A 20,408-nucleotide genomic window follows, 5' to 3' on the forward strand; every position below is an offset into this window, starting at 1 on the left:
GATTCCCTTATTCGAATGTGCAGGTAAGCTTCCATTAAGTCTAAGGTTGCCAACCAGGCATTTTTGCCTAGCATAGGAAGCAGTGGTTGAAGTGTTAGCATTTCGAATTTTGGGATTACCATAAAGGTGCTTAGAATAGAGAGGTCCAGGATAGGACGCCAGGAGGTGCCTTTTCTGGGTACCAGGAAGAGTTTTGAGTAAAAACCTTGTCCCCTTTCTTCTTCTGGGACAGGCTGAGTAGCCCTGATACTTGGAAGAGAGAGAACCTGCTGTTGAGCCTCTGCCCACTGATTTGGGGGTAGGTCTGGCCAACCGTTTGTGGTTGGTAAGGTGGGAAGTGGAATCTGTATCCTTGGCAGACTATATTTAAAACCCATTTGTCCTGGGTAATGAGTTCCCAGTTTTTTGCATGCAGGGCAATCTTTCCCTCTAAGGGAGCAGGCAGTTGAGCAGGGCTTGGAAGGTTTAAGGTTAAGTCATTGTGACATTTTTCCATAGGGGGGTGTCTTACTACTTTTAGCTTTGGAAGTGGGAGCCCCCCACTGCTTAGGCCTGTGCGCGTGCCTTGAGACTGTAGCCTAGGTGGTCTGCTGTTCCTGGGTTTGGACTGAGAAAGCCTGGAAGAGACTGGAAAGGACCAGTTCTTAGAAGGCCAGTGCCTTCTAAGAGGGTGGCCTTGGGAGGGTGGCCTAATGGTTAAGGTGTTTGCCTTACAAACACAAGGTGCAGGGTTTGAGTCTCACAAGGGATAATTGGCTAGGCTTAAAATGGCTCGCAAGGGCAGTTAGCTTAGTACTAATCTATGAACCTACTAAATCTGGGAGGCTGTACTTGCAGGAAATCTTTAACAGTTTGCATAGATTTAGCTTTTTCCTCCATCTTTTTAAGGATGACTTCTGCTTTTTTTGCCAAACAGGCGGTCTTGGTTTAAGGTAGCATCCAGTAATTTAGCTTAACATGATCTGGCAAGGTTTGCTCCTTAAGCCAAGCATGCCTTCTAAGTACAGACCCAGTGACAGCAGCCCTGCAGGATGCTTCTAAAGAATCAAAACCACATTGCAAAGTATGTTTACCAACTTGTTCAGCAGAATGCATTAAATCCTGTAATTCTTTATGTTCAGCACAGTCAGGAATCAACATCATTTTCTGTTTAAGTAGTCCCATAATATGCTGCTGATACTTTAACATATGAAACTGGCAGTTTAAGGCCCTAATGGCCAAAGTAGCAGAAGTATATACCTTCTTACCCCATCTGTCCAAGGCCCTGGAATCTCTATCAGAGGGGGTAGGGTTTTTGGCAGTAGTAGCCTTAATTCCTTTAGGTCCTTGGGGAATGGTCTCTGGGTCTGCAGTCAGATTCTTGAAGAGGAACTTGAGAGTCAAGTACTCTGTAATACCTGTCAGGTTTTCTGGGAGCTGGAGGTGTAAAGTGCCTTGGGCCAGGCTGGATTCCAAGAAGGCATAATCTGCAATGTCCAGAACAGGAGGGATAGCCAAAGGCCTGTGTTGCGGGAGGAGTAAGAAATACCTAAGCCTCTTTTTGGAGTCAGAGTAATCTTGGCTTTCCCAGCGGAAATACTCCCTAAAAGTGTGCAAGGTTTCCCCAAAAGAAAAATCTTCTGGAGTGCAAGCAAAGGGAATGTAATCCTCTGATCAGAATCCTCATAGGTAGATAAGGACGAATCCTGGTAATCAGAAACAGAAATTTCAGAATCCTTATCAGAAGAATCAGAAGGAAAATCAGTTCTAGGTCTCTTAGAGGGGGAAGGCTGGCTTCCTCTAATTAAAGTAATAAGGTCTTCAGCCATTCTTATTTGTTTTTTAGGCATATGGGCCTGACCATGCGGTTTGGACGTTGGTTTTCTAGGCATGGGTCGAGTTTTAGGCCTTGAAGAAGAAGAAGATGGCGTCTTTTACCACAAAAACCATTAGACCAGTAAATCCACTCCACCAGTAACACGATAAATTTTCAGGAGTCTTTCTTCTTTCTTTTTTCTTTTAATAAAAGCAGCAGTAGCAAAACAGCAACACAATACAGCAGTATAAAATCCACAGGTTAACTTCTCTAGCGCCTTGGCTTTCACAGCCTTTTCAGAGTAGATTATTTATCACAAATACATTTTCCTTTTATACAATTTAATAAAAACACACCCCACAACCTTTCAATTATTTCTAATTGCCTCTTAAAGACAAATCATAAAAAACTTTTACAGTTACACTCCTTGTTTAAACCTTTTGGACATAGTGTCATATTTTAAAATAAAGATTATTTTCACCTTAGTTCATATTTCAACCCCTCTGATATTAAAAAACTTTCCTTGCACTGTTCCAATATTGTTGCTTGTAACCCCTGAGGGATTCCCCTCATGAAATTTATGGTAATGTTCCGCCACTGAGTTATCTAGCCTACCCTTTTTATATCCTTCACATGTTCTTTAAGTCTCACTGAAAAATTTCTCTTACTTTCACCTATATAATATTTGTTGCATGGGCACCTCTGCCCATATATTATACCTGCAGTATTACATCAAAAATTACCATGTTCCTGATATTTTCTACCATTAATTTTAGAAAAAGTTATAACAATATATTGGCATACTCCTTAACAATTCTACTTCTCCTCAGAATATTTATAGTAAATGGGAAGAAGAAAGAACTAAAAAGTGTTAACCCATTTGCTAATATGGGTAAGAAACTTAGTGTTTCGAATGTACCGGCGATTCAAACAATGTTTGAACAATTAAAGTTATTTTTAAGGAAACATCTGTATATTTAAACATGCAAAGCTTAAAACTTTACCAAGAACTTGAAATAACACCTAGAGGTCTAAGAGCCTTTAAGAATCCGTCCACCCCGTTTGACCTCAGTGTGGAGGAGGAAAAGGCCTTTTGTGACCGGTGGATTAAGGCAGCACATAAATGTAGCATGGAATGGGTGGGCATCCTCATAGAAAGAGATGCGTTGAAAAGGGACAGACTTAAAAATGAAGTTAAAAAAATATGTGCTGACATTGTGAACAGTAACAGCAATGATTCGTTTGATACATTTTTGCATGGAATAAAAGATAAACTAGCAATGTATGAGAAGAAATTGGTTAGTAGAAAGAAAAATAAACTTAATAGAGACTTAAGAGATTATGAACGTAAAAAAGCGTTCATTTTCACTACAAATAAACAGACGCTACGTCATCGAGTGAGGTTCAGCAAGGATCAGGAAGTGAGATCAGTCCAACAATGCTGTATTTCTGCTGAGAATGTAGCGTCTTCTACTGAAGGAGAATATGAAGAAAACTGTGAATATCCGGAGCTGCCTAAACCAAAGGATGGTGATAATTTTAAAAGGCCTTTTCGTGAACAACAGGGCTCCCATTATGGGGGCAAGAAAAGAACCTGGTATGGACAGGACTATCAGAGAGAACAAGGGTTTGACACGCGTTCCAGTAAAAGAGGTAAATGGACATATTGAATGTTGTACTGATGATTATATTGTGAATTTGTTGCAATATGTATTAAGTAAAACTGAAAAATGTGTCTTAAATAGGGGCTTAAAGTTTATTCCAACTGCCCTGCCAAGATTGTATGAGTTAAAAAGTGATATATTTAAGTTCATTAGAAAATTGCATTTACGTGACTTTTTTTCAAATGAAAAATGTTGTAATTGAAATGAGAATGATGTTGATAGTGAAGATGTTGAAACTAGTAATGATAGTTTCTACTCGTTATTCTGAATTGAGAATGGAAGAAAATGCTTATTGCTGCTTTAATACTAGTAAAATGGAAATACAAAGTAATTTTATTCCACCGTTTAGGAATGAAAATATTCAACAATTATAGGAATGAAAATATTCAACAATTATATCATATGTTAAATTATACAATTGAAAATGAATATTATAATTTTATGAAGAAAGAAAAAGAATATAATATAAGCAAACAAGAATGGATATGTTTAAAAGAATTGTGTGATAACTGTGAACTGGTATTTAAACCAGCGAATAAAGGGGGAAGTTGGTTATTATGAATTATAGGCAGTACTGGGATTTGTGTGATCGACATTTAAGTAATGAAATTGTATATAAGAAAATACATAAGGATGTATATGAGAAAGCTTTATGTGAGTTTGATGAACTTAAAGTGGTCAGGTTGAAATATTTTACAGCTGTCGACAAGGAAAGAAAACTTTGTAGAAAAGGATGTACTATGGCAAAGTTTTTCTGTCTGCCTAAAATTCATAAAGTATAACTACCCCACCTGGAAGACCAATAGTTTCAGCTTGCAATTATTTTACAAAAAAAATGTAGCTAATTTTTTACATGGCTATTTTGTGAATGAAGTTGTAAAGCTACCATCTGATATAAAAGATTCATTCGACTTCCTGGAAAAATTAAAAGGGGTAAAATGGGAAAAAGACATGTAGTTTATAGTAATAGATGTGGGGAGTCTTTATACAAATATCAAACATAGTTATGGATTAGAGGCTTTGGAATTTTTTCTAGGGAACAATCTCAGAATGGAGTATATTAAAGAACTTACTTTATTTTGCTTAGAGAACAACATGTTTGAATTTGGTAAAATGTTATATAAACAGATGCAGGGAACAGCAATGGGGGTGGCATTCGCCCCCATGTGTGCTGATCTCTTTATGGGATATTATGAAAATTTATATGTTTATCGTAATAATTTTTATAGAAGACATGTTTTGAAACATTATAGATTTATAGATCTTATTTTTGTGTGTAAAGGTGGGTTTGATAGTGGAAGAATTTGTAAAGGATCTGGAAAAGAATAAGTTTGACCTGAGATTTGATGGTTTGCAAAAAGGGACTAAGGTTAACTTTTTGGATGTTCATCTGGAAGGTAAGGGTGGAGGATGGATAAGAACGAAAGTCCATAGAAAATTTGAAACTCTGGATCATATTTTATTTGGAACAAGTTGTCATCCCACACATACTATTAACTCAATTCCATATGCGGAATTTATGAGGGTTAGTAGGTTATGTAATAATGTGGAAGACGTAAATAATTAAATAAAAAAAGTGACAGAAATGTTTTATAGGAGAGGATATAGTGCAGAACAAATAAATACAGGATTGGAGAAACTGAGGGGAAATAATCATAGGAATGGAAATAATAGGAATATTAAAAATAAACCTCATGGTAAAGTTAAGCGAGATATTTATGTCTAAATATACACCTTTTTCTGAAAAGTTAGAGGGTATAGTGAGATATTATTGGCAGATGATAATTTATTTATTTATTTTATTTATCATTTGTTGACCGGGAAAGTCCGACTAGGTTCCTCAGAGCCTGTTTTCAGCGGAGGCCCGGGGAGAAATGCTCCAGATGCATGTCTTTGGAATGTGGGAGGAAACCAGAGTACCTGGAGGAAACCCACGCGAACACAGGGAGAACATGCAAACTCCACACAGAAGGCACCCCAGCCGAGAATCGAACCGAGAACCTCTTGCTGTGAGGCGATTAACGTTAACTGCTGCACCACTGTGCCGCCCATTCCTACATATAAAAAAGTCTCTGCAAAACAGGAAAAGACCTGGTACCCTTTCTTTGTTTAATAACACATACATATTGAGTTGCATCTCATGACCTGAATCTGGGTCAGGTGGTGAATCAGTCTGGGTCATACTGAGGATCTTGTTTCTTTTCCCTTCCGTCACCTTCATAGTTAAAATGCCAGTGAAGTAAAGCTTTATGGTATTTTTGCAAAAGGCTTTTACTCAAAATTCTATCTATGGAACAGAAAGCACTCTACTGGGATAGAAACTTCATTAGAAATAATTGGACTTGATAAAGACTTGGTTATTTCTATTGACATATACAAGGATTTTTTGTGGAACCTCTTATGTGTTTACAAGCATATATGGAGAGGCATATGAAGGAACCGGTATTGGAATTGTTATAATTTTAGCAAGTGGCTAATAAGTTCTTGATGATTTTGACTACTTTTAACCTTGTTTGAGCGAGCAACTGAAGCTAAAGGCCCTTTTTCAGCCAAGGTGGATGAGAATGAATGCTTGTTTTTCAATAGATACCTCTTTCTCCACTTGTTTTTCAGTCTTCTCTCTCTCCTCCCTTAGACTTCTTCATGCATTTTATGTTCTCAGTAAAGACTTGGTTTAGGAGCCTTTTTTAAATGCTTTTCCAGCCTCTGACACATTTACAGTTAAGCAAGATGAAACTGCTTCAGCCCTTCTTAATTTATCAGTGTTTGGGATGGGAACAACAAATTAAAATCTGCAGGGGTGGCAAGTTTATCACAAAGCATACTTCATAACCGATTTAGAAAAGGAAGAAATTTCCAGATGTCCAGCAGAGAATGGATCTACGTGGGAAATTCAAATAGGAAAAAAAATCCTTGTGATGAAACTACATAATCAGTGGTTTCTTAACAGTGAAAATAAGCACAAACCATTTTTTGTATTTACATTGGAGTCTTACACCACTGTTAGTACAAAATCAGTGACATCTTTTCTCAGGGAAAATAAAGTTACGCAACAATGGTTTGACCAACACAGCACAAATGATGACCAAATCTAAATGTTATAATTTACTATTACAGTGACCTTCTACCCTTGAAGAAAATTCTATTCTCAATACTAGTACGCTGATGTGACGCAGCCATGAGCTGCCCCAGTTCTTAAGGACTGGGGATGTAATGGTGAATTCCTCACCTAGAAAAAAGGGCATGCTTCATGACTATGTGACAGAAACATGGAAATCCCTCCTTCACGTTGGTCAGAACATGGCTCTCAAATGTTGATAGGTTGTCAGGAAGTGTCAATGGTGTCTAATGTTACCAACCAATCACCAAAAGCAACAACGGCATAAAAGGAATGGAGCATCATTGTACAAACATTAGTATACTAGATCTGTTTACATATGCCAGTAAGGCTCAAGATGGACCAAAACATCCCTCTGTCTTCTTCAGACCAGAAAGAGAGACAGACAGAAGCTACTTCTTGTCATTAAAACTGCTACAGGCTTTTTTGAAGCCCTTAAATTAGCCAGACTGGGACTGAAGCTGCATGAAAAATGGGAAGCATGGGACTCAGCACATTCTCACATGCAGCTTCTGGGATGCCACTGCATATACCAATGAGAAGGAGAGGTGATATGCCAGGTACAGCCCCAGCTGCCTAGCCTTAGATCCTGGAAAAACTGATGTGAGCGAGTACTCAGGAAAGAGATCCCAACTGTTATAAACTGAAGCGGGTCCCTCAACTATACTACACGTTTCCTCACCAAAGGTCAATACTGTCACAAGTCGACTCAAAATGCTCTGATAAGATGGCAACATCTACACTTTCCAGCACCATCTCATGGTGGAAACTGAAAAAAAAAAATCAACAGCTGAAAAAATGTGGTCTGTTATTGAAGAGCTACATTAGTTTCTAACAATATTTTAAATACAGGGTTTATAAAATGTAAATTAATTCATGATAGGCACTGATAAAACTCCGCCACGCAAGCAAATGCTAATCCATACTGCGATGATTTGTGGCTGAAAAATGGAAGTTTTAAATTACAGTTCCAGTCACTAGCATAAAATAACATATTCTGTACAATGTGAAAAAGTCTCTTATTGATGGAAAGCCTCCAAACGTATCTTTTGCGGATCTTCTGGATGCCTCAAAGCAATGCCATAACGAAGTAATGTCTCAATGTAGGGAGGCCACATAGAATCATCCACTGTAACATAAGGATCATGTGGAGATTGCTTCATTTTATTTATCAAAGCCTCTAGTATTTCCTGCACTGTTATCACTTCTGCAGATGGGTACTCAGTTAAATTCTTTTTTTTATTTTTCACGTGCTTGGACTCTTGTAGGGAAGGGTAGTGTTCTTTCAAAAAATTTCCAAGAGCTGCCAGTAAGTATTCCTTGAATGCAACCGTTTTCCCCATCTTGCTCTGTAACTCTTGTAATGCCCGTTTTTCAGAAAAGTGGAAATCATCTTGTTTCAGTTCTTTCTGTTTAGCAGTAAGACTCTCCAGAAGCTGTTCCTGTTCCATCAGTATTTGCTGGCTCCTCTCAAAATCTTGTTGGACTTTCTTCTGCTCCGCATGAATACAGGAAAGTAAAAGTTCAAGCTCTTTGTTTAATTTTTGTAGATTTTCAAATTCAACTTCTTTCAGGACTTCTTCATCTGGTGAAAGAATTTTTTGTTCTCTTTTCTGCCATTGATTGTACTCTGAAGTTAATGCCTTTACTGACGATATCTTTAAGAAACTATGAACACTGGATTCTGGAACAGTTTCAGTGTGTAAATCCAACAATCTGCTCATGCACTCCTCTACTTCTGTCCAAATGTGTTCACATTCTTCAATCAAATTTTCCTTAGCATCAGTTTCATACTGGTAGTCATCCATAACATCAGAAGGTGGATTAGGCTGGTACAAATGTTGTCTATACCGTATTTACGAAGTTCGCTGCAAAAAAAGAAGAGCAGGTGCTAAAAAACTTTAATTTAGAATTTACTTATAGTAATGGTAGAAGTATAAGGGATTTATTGGTACATGGTACTTTGAGAAGACCAGAAAATTTGGATTTGAAGGATATAACAGAAAAAGGTACCTTTCCATGTGGGATTTGTGCAGTATGCCAGTATATTGTTAGAACTTTTTCTAAAATTAATGGTAGAAAATATCAGGAACATGGTAATTTTAGATGTAATACTGCAGGTATAATATATGGGCTGAGGTGCCCATGCAACAAATATTATATAGGTGAAAGTAAGAGAAATTTTTCAGTGAGATTTAAAGAACATGTGAGGGATATAAAAAAAGGTAGGCTAGTTAACCCAGTGGTGGAACTTTACCATCAATTTCATGAGGGGAATCCTCAGGGGCTACAAGCAACAATATTGGAACAGTGCAAGGAAGGTTTTTTAACATCAGAGGGGTTGAAATATGAACTAAGGCGAAAAGAATCTTTGTTTATTTTAAAATGACACTGTATGTCCAAAAGGTTTAAACAAGGAGTGTAACTGGAAAAGTTTTTGGTGATATGTCTTTGAGGCAATTAGAAATAATTGAAAGATAGTGGGGTGTGTTTTTATTAAATTGTATAAAAGGAAAATGTATTTGTGATAAATGTACTCTGAAAAGGCTGTGAAAGCTGAGGCACTAAAGAAGTTAACCTGTGGATTTTATACTAGTGTATTGTGTTGCTATTGCTGCTTTTATTAAAAGAAAAAAGAAGGAAGAAAGACTCCTGAAAATGTATCGTGTTGTTTGTGGAGTGGATTTACTGGTCTAACGTTTTTGTGTTAAAAGGCTGCTGTTTGTTCTTTTGAGTGTGGTTTACAAGAAGATGGCGTCTGTCTGAAATGGAAGTCTGTAGGCCTGAATACACCCTCAGAAGCTCGTGCCTGCACAGCGGCTCTGGACCCATCCAAGATACAGACATCTGCAGGTTCCATTGTCGAAGAAGCATCTCGCAGCATACCGGACTCCGAATGGGTCTCAGTAGAGGCCTGCGAATCTGAAGTAGCTCGTATCGGGCTGCGAAAGCACCTCACTGAGTACCAGCGAACTGGCAACTAGCTTAGCGATAGCGTCGTCGGCAGATTTGGACCTATGTGATCTCTCTCTTTATCTTTACGTTTTTTCGGAATATTGGTAGTCGGATGGCTTACCAGCAACATTTCTGGATAGCTAAACCGAGAACCAAAATAATTTGCTGCAAAAATAGACCGACGAATAGTTTGTGGGGTTGAATAAAGCACAAAACTGACAGTGAGGGACATCGTGGTCTGGGCCTAAGCAAGGAATGCAGTACGAATGAAAATCTTTATGAGGTATTTGCTTTCCACAGGTAAGACAATTGTTAACTTTTACTGACATCGGTTTAAGAGCAAGAAAAAGGACCCTCAATGGGTTACTTAGCTTTTTTGAAGACTTTGGTTCTGAAACTCGAAAACGAAAATTTCAGGAGTCTGCCGACAGACACTTGCGAACTGCTTCTGCTTCGGGCACTGAGCGGCAAGAAAGACTGATGTAATGGCGTCGGCTGCATGTTTTATACACCTGACGTCCTGATGTCATGGAAGAGGAGACCGCATCCGATGCAGGAATCCAAAACTCTGGTATTCAGGCCAGCTGAGGGCTACCTGCAGGCAGATAACCCAAATGTAATGACTGCAACAGTGAAACACGAAGAACATCTGTAAGTTCACTGTGGGGTTTCCACCTGTGTCCCTCTTGGACAGGGGACAGTGTGTGCTGACCGTGGAAATAAGGGTAGAACTTGCCTAAGCTTGTAAGGGCCCTAGAGCTATTAGCCTAGTAAGTTCCTATGATTCTATATCTGTAAGACACTGAATAAAAGGATAGAGCTACCAATCCTTTCTTGGTAGCTCAGGAACTTTTGGCAATGAGGGATGAATTATAAGACTTGTCCTTACCATATGGAAATTGTATATAGTTCCTTGCACTTTAAGGCCAACAGCTTAGAGATTCTTCTAGTGTAGAAAAGGCCACTAAGATAAAGGGTCTTCCTGAATAAAAACTTCAGTAAGGTGATAGATTTCTTAGTGGCTACAGTCAGTTCAGGTATCACAAAGTTAAGGTTTCATAAGGGAGGAATAGGTCTTCTACTAGACATGAAGTGTAGTACTTCTTTCAAGAATTTCTTGACTATAAAGTGTGAAGACTAAGGAGAAGCCACAGACAGGAAAGTTGCAATAAACAGGAGCATTCTTATGGATATACAAGATATTCTGTTGTAGAACAGCACAGCTAAGTATTCCAGAAGCTTGGATTCTGTTGTAAAACTTGACGGGATATGCTTAGGGTTGTCGTACCATGTAGGGAATCTGTGACTACCTACTGAAATATTTGAACTCAAAATCCTACTTGTCGACATGCCAAAAAATAAATGCAGATGAGGGAAAGCAGTAAATATCGTATTACTTTTCTCCTGGGAGAAAAGGGAATATTTCAAGAAATGGCAATCTCAAACGTAGTATATTCAAGTCCGGATTTTCAACAGTTCAGTCTGTATTACTGGACTTGCTAATGTGAGTTTTGATCTTTCAAACAGTTACCAAGTACATTTTTTGCTTACTTCTGTTAAACTAAATATTTTAAAATTGATTCTCTCTCTCCCTCTGTGTGTGTGTGTGTGTGTGTGTGTGTGTGTGTGTGTGTGTGTGTGTGTGTGTGTGTGTGTGTGTGTGTATATATATATATGTGTGTATATATATATATATATATATATATATATATATATATGTATGTTTTATTAGTATTTTCTTGATATTAATTTCGTGAAGGTGTTGGCCCGAATACCAGAGTCCTGGGACTTGTGTCGGATGCTGTCGCCTCTCCCATGACGTCAGATGTATAAAACATGCAGCCGATGCCATTACATCAGCTTTTGCTGCGCAGGAGCCTGAAGCAGAAACAGTTCGCAAGTGCCGGTCGGCCGCTACCTGAAAGTTTCGTTTTTCGACTTTCAAACCTGCAGTCTTTTAAAGCTAAGTACCCCGTTGGGGATCCTTTGTTCTTGCTTTAACTGATGTCAGAAAAAGGTAGCAATTGTCTTGCTTGTTGAAAGCAAATACCTCACAGAGATTTTCATTCTTACTGCATCACTTGTTTAGGCCCAGACCATGACGTCCCTCGCTGTCGGTTTTGTGCCTTGTTCAACGCCCGAACTATTCGTCATCGGGCTATTTGTATCGCTAAATTATTTCACTCTCATTCTCCGTGTTCCGAAATGGTTTCAATAAGCCATCCGACTACTGATCTTCTGAAATAAACGCAAGGATAAAGACAGAGAAGACTGCATAGGTCCAAAACTGCTGACTACGCTTCTGTTAAGCTGTCGCCAGTTCGCCAGTACTTAGGCACTTTCTCATCCTCTTACCCACTTCTACAGATTCGCAGGCCTCTACTGAGACCCATTTGTAGTCCTGTATGCCGCAAGATGCTTCTTCGACTATGGAACCTGAGGATGTCTCTATCTTGGATGGGTCCGGAGCCGCTGTGCAGGCACCATCTTCAGAGGGTGTATTCAGACCTTCCGATGTTCGTATTAAACAGACTACTTCGTTAATGACTAAAACTACAGAGTTTCTCAGGCCCAGAGTTCGCACTATGCCTAGGAAATCGATGACCAAAGCGCATTCACAAGCTCCCATGCCACAGAAACAAATGCTTAGAATGGCTGAAGAACTTATTACTTAAGGGAAGCCTGCCTTCCACCCTCTAAAAGACAAATAATTGATTTTCCTTCTGATTCTACAGACCATGCGTCCGATAACTCTGACCCCTGTGATTGCCAGGACATAACCTTATCTACTTATGAGGGTTCAGATGCAGAGGATTCCATTCCCTCTGCCCCCCCCCCCCCGAGGACTTTTCTTTCTGTGAAACCTTGCATATACCCTAAGAGAGCATTTCAGCTGTGAATGCCAGGACTACCCACAGTCCAAAAAGAGGCTCAGGGAATTTTTAGACTTGCCTCAGCATAGGCCTCTAGCTATACTCCCTGTCCTGGATATTGTAGATGATGTATTCATGGAATCCAGTCTTACCCCTGATACTTTACCACCAGCTACTAGAAAGCCTGACAGGTACTACAGAGTACCTGACTCTCACAAATTTCTCTTTAAAAATCCCACTGCGGATCCAGAGACCATTTTCCAGGGACCTAAAGGTATTAAGGCTACTACAGCCAAAAACCCTATCCCTTCGGACAGGGATTCTAGGGCTTTAGACAGATGGGGTAAGAAGGTATATACCTCTGCAACTCTTGCCATCAGGGATTTAAATTGCCAGTTTCACATATTGAAGTACCAGCAGCATATTATGGATCTAATTAAACAAAAAATGTTGTTGATTCCTGATTATGCAGAAAATAAAGACTTACAAGAGTTAATGTATTCTGTTAACCAAGTTGGTAAACATACTTTGCAGTGTGGTTTTGATGCCTTAGAAGCATCTTGCAGGGCTGCTGTCACTGGGTCTGTTCTGAGAAGGCATGTTTGGCTGAAGGAACAATTGCCAGACCATGTCAAAGTAAAATTACTAGATGCTCCTTTAAACCAAGAAAGTTTGTTTGGCGCAAAAGCAGAAGTAGTTCTTAAAAAGATGGTGGAAAAAGCTATATCTATGCAAGCTGTCAAAGATTTCTTACAGGTACAGCCACCTAGATTCAGTAGGCAATGGCCTTCAAAAAACTGGTCCTTTCCAGTCCCTCCCAGACCTTCTCAGTCCAAACCCAGAGGTAACAGACCACAAAGACTACAGTCTCAGGGTATGCACAGATCTAAACAATGGAGTGCTATCTCCTCAAAAACAGGGAGTGGTAAGCCACCCCCTTATGGAAAAATTTCACAATGACTTGTCCTTCATCCTTCCCAGCCATGCCCAAGTAATTGCACCCCTAGGAGGAGAACTCGCCCTGCATGCAAAAAACTGGGAGTGTATTACCCAGGACCGATGGATCTTAAACATTGTATCCCAGGGATACCACTCACTGCCAACTCCAAGCAGATTGCCAGACCTTCCTCCAAACCAGTGGGCAGAGGCCCAAAAGCAAGTACCGTCTCTTCTCAGTATCAGGGCTGTTCAACCTGTTCCAACAGAGCAAAGGGGACAGGGTTTCTACTCCAGACTGTTCATGATGCCCAGAAAAGAGAACTCTTGTCACTCTATTCTGGATCTGTCAACTCTCAACACCTTCCTGTTGTTACCAAAGTTCAAAATGCTTACACTCCAGTAGCTGCTTCCTATGCTAGCCAGGGACTCCTGGCTAGTCATTCTAGACTTAAAATAAGCTTATCTGCACATCCTCATAAGGGAATCTTGCAGGAAATATCTATGTTTCAGGGCAGGCTGTATCACTATCAGTTCTCTGCACTTTCCTTTGGCTTATCTACTGCGCCCAGGGTATTCACAAAATGCCTGGCTCCAGCCATTGCAGGCAGAGAAATATTCATATTTACCCATACTTGGACGATTGCCTGATTCAGGTGGACAGTCAGGAATTGCTACTTCAGCACCTGACATTTGTAAAGAGACTCCTAACTTCTCTGAGGTATACCATCAACGAAAATAAATCACATCTAGTACCCAGCCAAAAGATTGTATTCCTGGGAGCAAGCTTGAACACAACTTCCCAAATGGCATTCCTCACTCCAGAAAAGCAGGTTTATTTGACAATTAATTCAAACTACTGGCCACCCAAATCCCAGCTATCTGCAAGAAAAATACAGCAAGCCCTAGGTTTCATGGCTTCATGCATTCTCCTAATTCCATATGCAAGACGTCATATGAGGAAACTTCAGTGGTACTTAAAAAGTCTCTGTCGACATTCTCAGGACCTGGAAACCGTGATTCCTAGCATTCCTTGCTTAAGGACAGAGTTCCTTTGGTGGGCAGAGGCTTGTAACCACAACAAGGGACTCCCTTTCACTCAACACCTGCCACCCAAACCCTGACAACAGATGCATCAGACTATACATGGGGGGTTCACATGGCAGGCAAATGCATTCAAGGCAAATGGAGCCCAGGACAAATTCCACCTGCATATCTATTAAAAAGAAATGTTAGCTGTACAGAATGCACTGACAGCCTTCAAATACCAAATCCTGCCAGGTCAACTCTTGATAAAGACAGACAACACCACAGTTATGCGGTACATAAACAAGCAGGGGGGAACTAGGGGGGAACTCATTCCTACCCACTCTGCAGGTTAGCCATTGCTCTGTGGAACACAGCCTTGGGCAATCAAGTGCACCTGCAAGCTCAACTCCTGCCAGGCAAAACAATTCACTGGCAGACAACTTGAGCAGAAATCTAATGGACCCACACAAGTGGAAACTGGAACAAAACTCATTCTAACTTTTAATACACAGGTGGGGGGACACCAGAGGTGGACCTCTTTGTTTCCCCCAAACCATCAGCTGAGCACATTTTGCACCAGAACTCCCCACAGCCAAGCATGGAAAGTGGATGCCCTATCCTTTACATGGGAAAACCTCTCAATCTATGCCTTTCCCCCTCTGCCCCTCCTTTCAAACGTATTACTCAAGATCAAACAGAACAGGCCAAGGACAATCCTTATTGCACCAGACTGGCCATGCCAGCACTGGTACCCACTCCTACTCAGTCTGACAGCTGTGCCACCCTGGCACCTACATCAGACCCCCTCTCTGCTGTCCCAGCAGGAGGGACAGATTTTGCATCCTCAGCTGCAAACCCTGAACCTGGCAGCTTGGCTTATTCCCTGAATGCATCACCAGCAACCCTAAGCAAACAGGTGCTGGATGTTATCTTTGAGGCCAGGAGGCCTAGTACTAGGAAATCCTATTCAGAAAAGTAGAAAAGATACTGTTCTTGGAGCCAGTGTCAAGGAAAGGACACAGCTGTGCCCACCTTACCTCATGTCTTAGAGTATCTAGCAGAGCTGCTCCACAAATGCCTATCCATCTCATCAATTAAGATTCATGCCTCCACCATCTCAGCTCATTACAATACTGAGCCACCCTCTGATCAAACAGTTCCTGAGAGGACCTAACAATTTAAGACCCCCAAGGAGAGCTCCCACTCCTGCCTGGGACCTTAACTTTGTACTAGAGAAGCTCACACTCCCCTCTTTTGAGCCTGCTGCTACAGCAAAGTTAAAATTCCTCTCTTGGAAAACAGCCTTACTTCTAGCCATCACTTCAGCAAGAAGAGTGTCTTAGTTACAGGCCCTTATGGCTGTCGAACCCTTCATTATCTTCCATGCGGACAGGGTTTCTCTCAGGACTATCCCATCATTTATACCCAAGGTGGTATCCAGTGTGGCTTTAAACCAATCCATCCATTTACCAACCTTTTTCTCTAATCCTCAGAATAAAGGGTAAAGGATCCTGCACTCCTTGGACATGCACAGACAGCTCAGGTTCTACCGTGACAGGACTAAACCTTTCAGAAAGTCTGACCAGCTGCTAGTCGGCTTTGCTACAGGGGCAGAGGGCAAGTCCATTTCAAAGTAAACCATTTCTAAATGGATAGCACACTGCATCCATTTCTGCAAACCTACCACACAGGGGATCAGATCTCATTCCACTAGGGCTACCTCAACCTGTACAACATTTCTCAGGGGAGTCCCTACCAGGGACATTCTGGAAGCTACAACCTGGAGTTCTGTAGACACCTTCACCAAGCATTACCACTTACCTATCTTTTCTAAATCCAGAGCTGGATTTACCTCAGCAGTCTTACAAGGCCTGCTAGCCAGCCCTAAAACTTCTTGACTGCCTCCACCCTTTCGTCAGCTTTGGGAATCAACCCAAGTGTGATGACTGCAACATTGAAACACGAAGAACATAGTAAAGTTGTGTACACTTACCATAAATGTAGATGTTCGAGTGTATTCACTGATGTCCTTCAAGGATGCATCTGCAGTCATAACATATGGGTTGTCCTGCCTCAGGCAACCCTTCGGTCGGCCAGATTCCAAAGTCTGGGTCTGGCCTCGGCTGATGTCGCACTTTCCCCGACGTCATAACTACTGGGGTATAAAGGCATCAGCCGACACCATTTTCCTCAGTCTTTCTTGCCGCGCGGTGCCCGAAGCAGAAGCTGTTCGCAAGTGCCGGTCGGTCAGATCCAGAGATTTCAGCTACCGAATACTTCGAAAAAAGCTAAGTACCCCGTTGGGGACTCTTTCTTGCCTCAGCCGATGTCAGACAAAGTAAATAATTGTTTAACTTGTGGGAAACAAATACCTCATAAGGATTTCCATTCTTACTGCCTTCCCTGCTTAGGCCCAGACCACGACGTATCAGCTTGTTTAGCCTGTGCCTCCTTCAACCGACGGACTCTTAGACGTCGGTCGGAGTTTGCAGAAGAATTTTTCGGTTCCGCTTTTGCATATAAAATGCCGTCGGAGACTCCGACTTCGCATTTGGCCAAAAAACGCAGGGAAAAGGACCGACACTCGCGGCCCGCGGTTTCGGCTGAAACCACGGCTAGGCCTACCGCGAGTGTCTCGGTTTCGGCTGAAACCGAGCCCTCGGTTCTTCCTACGACAGAAACCTTACCTCCGACAACCGAGGCCACTGAGGCCCCGGCCGAGTCGGCTTCAGAAATCCCTACTGAAGCTAGCGCTCAAGATTTGTCCGACACCGTTCCATTGGACATATCTACACCTGCACGTGGGGCAGCTAGGCCCCCAGCTTCTATGTCTATTAAGGCCTTCTCCAGGGCTAAAGCTGCCAAACTTTCAAAAGCTTTACCTGCCAAATCTACTTCTCAGAGGCCTTCCTCAAGTTCTCAGATTCTCAGTCTTGCTGAGGACCTGATATCCTTGATTAGGGGCTCCCAACCTCACCCAGACAGGGCCTCCCAACCACCACCAGACAAAAGGCCTAGGACTGAACCCTCTGAACCTGTCTCCTCTGATTACTCCACGGATGGATCTGATTTGTCAGACCATCAAGAAGGAGCGTATTCTCCTTTCGATGATTCAGATGCTGAAGATTCTATCCCATCTGCCTCCCCTCCTGAAGAATTTTCCTTTGGGGAGACCTTGCACTCTGAGGGAACACTTTCAATGGCAGGGTCAGGATTTTTCTGATTCGAGAAAAAGGCTTAGGACTTTTTTACGTTTGCCCCAGCATAGGCCCTTAGCCATACCACCAGTGCTAACTGTAATTGATGATGTGTATAACGATGTTAGTTCTGCACCTGATTCTCTTCCTCCGGCCCCTGCCAAACCTGACAGATATTACAGGGTCCCGGATTCTCACTTCCACCTGTATAAAGCCCATGCTGCAGATCCAGAAACTATTTCACAGGGCCCAAAAGGTGTTGCAGCTGCCACTACCAAAAATCCCCTACCCTCTGACAGAGAGTCTAGAGCATTAGAGAGATGGGGTAAAAAGGTTTATACATCTGCTACTCTTTCTGCCAGGGCTTTAAACTGTCAATTCCATATGATACAGTACCAAGAATATTTGTTAGATCAGCTGAATAAGCAGCTGTCCTCTCCTGAACCTTTAGACCGTAAATCCCTTCAGGATTTGGTACACAACTCTCAGCAGGTCAGTAATCATTTCTTAAAATGTGGCTATGATGCACTGGAGGCTTCATTTAGATCAGCTATGACTGGGGCAGTAATTCGTAGGCATGCCTGGCTAAAAGAGCAATCCCTGCCAGACCATGTCAAGGCTAAGCTCCTAGATGCTCCAATGGAGAAACAAAGTTTATTTGGCTCCCCTGCACAGGAGATTCTAAAGAAGGTGGAAGAAAAAGCTAAATCTGTACAAACAGTAAAGGAATTTCTACAGGTCCAACCTCCGAGGTTCAGCAGAAACTGGCCTTCCAAGAATTGGTCCTTTCCAGACACCTCCAGAGCACAGAGAGGCAGAAATAGACACCGTCGAGGCAGAGGTCAATCCAAAGGTGCCTATAGGGGCCGTCAGTGGCAGCCTGCCAACCAGAGGAGTACTGCCACAGCTGCAACTACAACCACTAGCACAGGACAGACACAATGACTTGACTCTGATTCCGCCTACCAGGGAACAACTGGAAGCTCCCTTGGGCGGAAAGCTGGCTTTATTCTCAAAAAACTGGCATTGCATTACAAAGGAGACATGGACATTGCAAACAATAGACAAAAGGATACAGGTTTCACTTCCACAGTTTACCAAAAAAGAGCGGAATGCCAAACCTACCACCAAATCAGAAGCCAGAGGCTTTAAGACAAATCAAAAATTTACTTCAGATGAAAGCGATAGAAAGAGTACCATCTATGGAACAACAAAACAATGTTCTGTGCCTCACCAAAGTCCAGTCAAATAAACCATAGTAAATATCCAAAAACCAATAAGACTGGACACTGCTCGAATACCAACTCCTTCTGTTTATTAAAAATAGACATACAAGTGATGAGCGCTTTCGGGCCTCTGCCCTTCATCAGATAAAGCATCTCCCAAAACCAAACATTTTAAAACAAGTACGAACCAATAGAAAATCAGTAAAAATCAGTAAAAAACCCGCCTGTTCTTAAGGGCGGGTCTCATAGGAATGACTTCATTAAGCCCAGGACTCCTGTGTGCCATTAACTCAATTATCCATTTAGATTCAGCTAGCTCTGTTAACTGTTTAATGTCTCCCCCTCTTCTGTTCAACTTCACATTCACTATCACTTTAAACTTGAAGCTATGTGTAGGATGAGCTACCAAGTGTCTATATAATGCATTGCGTGTGTCTCCATTTCTAATCGAAGAGAGGTGCTGCAAGACCCTAACTTTAAACATACAGTTGGTCTTGCCCACAAAAACTTGTGCAGGATTGACACTCAGCCAAATAAACCACATCAGTGGTTCTACATGTTGCTCTCCTTTCAAATCAAACAATCTTCCAGTCACTGGATGTACAAAAACACCCTACTATCTACATATGCACACTTGCATAGCCCACATGGAAAAGTGCCCTGTTTAGTGATGGCCAGATTATCCATACTGGTCTTTGTCTTATCCCTACAAAGTAAATCTTTCAAGTTTTTATTTCTTTTATATCTAAAAACCGGTTTATCACCTAGCATACCCTTCAAACTTACATCACTAGTCAAAATGTTCCAATTCCCTCTGATCAGTGCACAAACATCACCTATATTACTGCCATAAGTTAGTGTCAACCTAGAATCATGTCCACTGGCCCTGTCAAGTTGTGAGCTTGTGCCTGTATCAACGGTTCTCAGCCATGGTTTATACCTATCCTTCCTATAATTTCTGCCAAACTCCATCCTGTTGTTCACCAATTTCCTATCATAACCCCTGGTATGAAAACAGTCCTTCAGGGTCCCCAACTCTTGCTCGAAGCATGCATCATCATTGCTGATTCTAGAAATCCTAGCAACCTGTCCCTGCACTATATTAGGAAATATGTGTCGAGGGTGCATGCTATCAAAAGAAAGCAAGGTATTCTTCCAGCAGTCTTTTCTATACAAACTGGATGAAAAGCCATTTTCTGTCAACTGTACCCTGACATCCAAAAGTCAATCTGTGTCGTGAGCTGTTAACCGTGAACCTCAAAATGATGTGGTGGTATGTAGGTAGGAGACGAAATCAGCTAAAGAGTTATCGTCCCCATCCCAAAGAATAAAAATATCGTCCACAAACGCTTATACATCTTGATATGACCTTTCCATGACATGTTATTCAATACCATACTCCTCTCCCAGAAGGAAAAAACAAGATTAGCATAGGTGTTTGCACAGGGGTGCCCATGGCTATCCCCTGTGCCTGCCTATATGCTTGATTCACACCTATAAAGACATTATTATTCAGTACCAAACCAAGCAAACCTCCTATGGTATCTATCTTCAGTGTAGTGACGCCTAACTCCTGCAAAAGTTCAGAAATGGCTCGTATCCCATAATCATTGCC

General features: G+C 41.4%; 2 protein-coding genes across 4 annotated transcripts in view; one reads left to right on the plus strand and one right to left on the minus strand.

Moving 5' to 3' along the window:
• LOC122812185 (cAMP-dependent protein kinase catalytic subunit alpha) overlaps positions 1 to 20,408 on the plus strand; it is a 1,510,797-nt gene that overhangs the window by 1,220,721 nt on the left and 269,668 nt on the right. The gene's annotated exons all lie outside the window — the stretch shown is intronic.
• Positions 7,250 to 8,447, minus strand: LOC122812186 (centromere protein K-like). The gene has a single exon (XM_044084509.1). The coding sequence runs from the start codon at positions 8,383 to 8,385 to the stop codon at positions 7,597 to 7,599; it is 789 nt and encodes a 262-aa protein (XP_043940444.1). The 5' UTR covers positions 8,386 to 8,447; the 3' UTR covers positions 7,250 to 7,596.

Source organism: Protopterus annectens, chromosome 9.part0 (genome assembly GCF_019279795.1).
Source record: "Protopterus annectens isolate FY-2018-M chromosome 9.part0, PAN1.0, whole genome shotgun sequence".
NCBI classification, from domain to species: Eukaryota; Metazoa; Chordata; order Ceratodontiformes; family Protopteridae; genus Protopterus; species Protopterus annectens.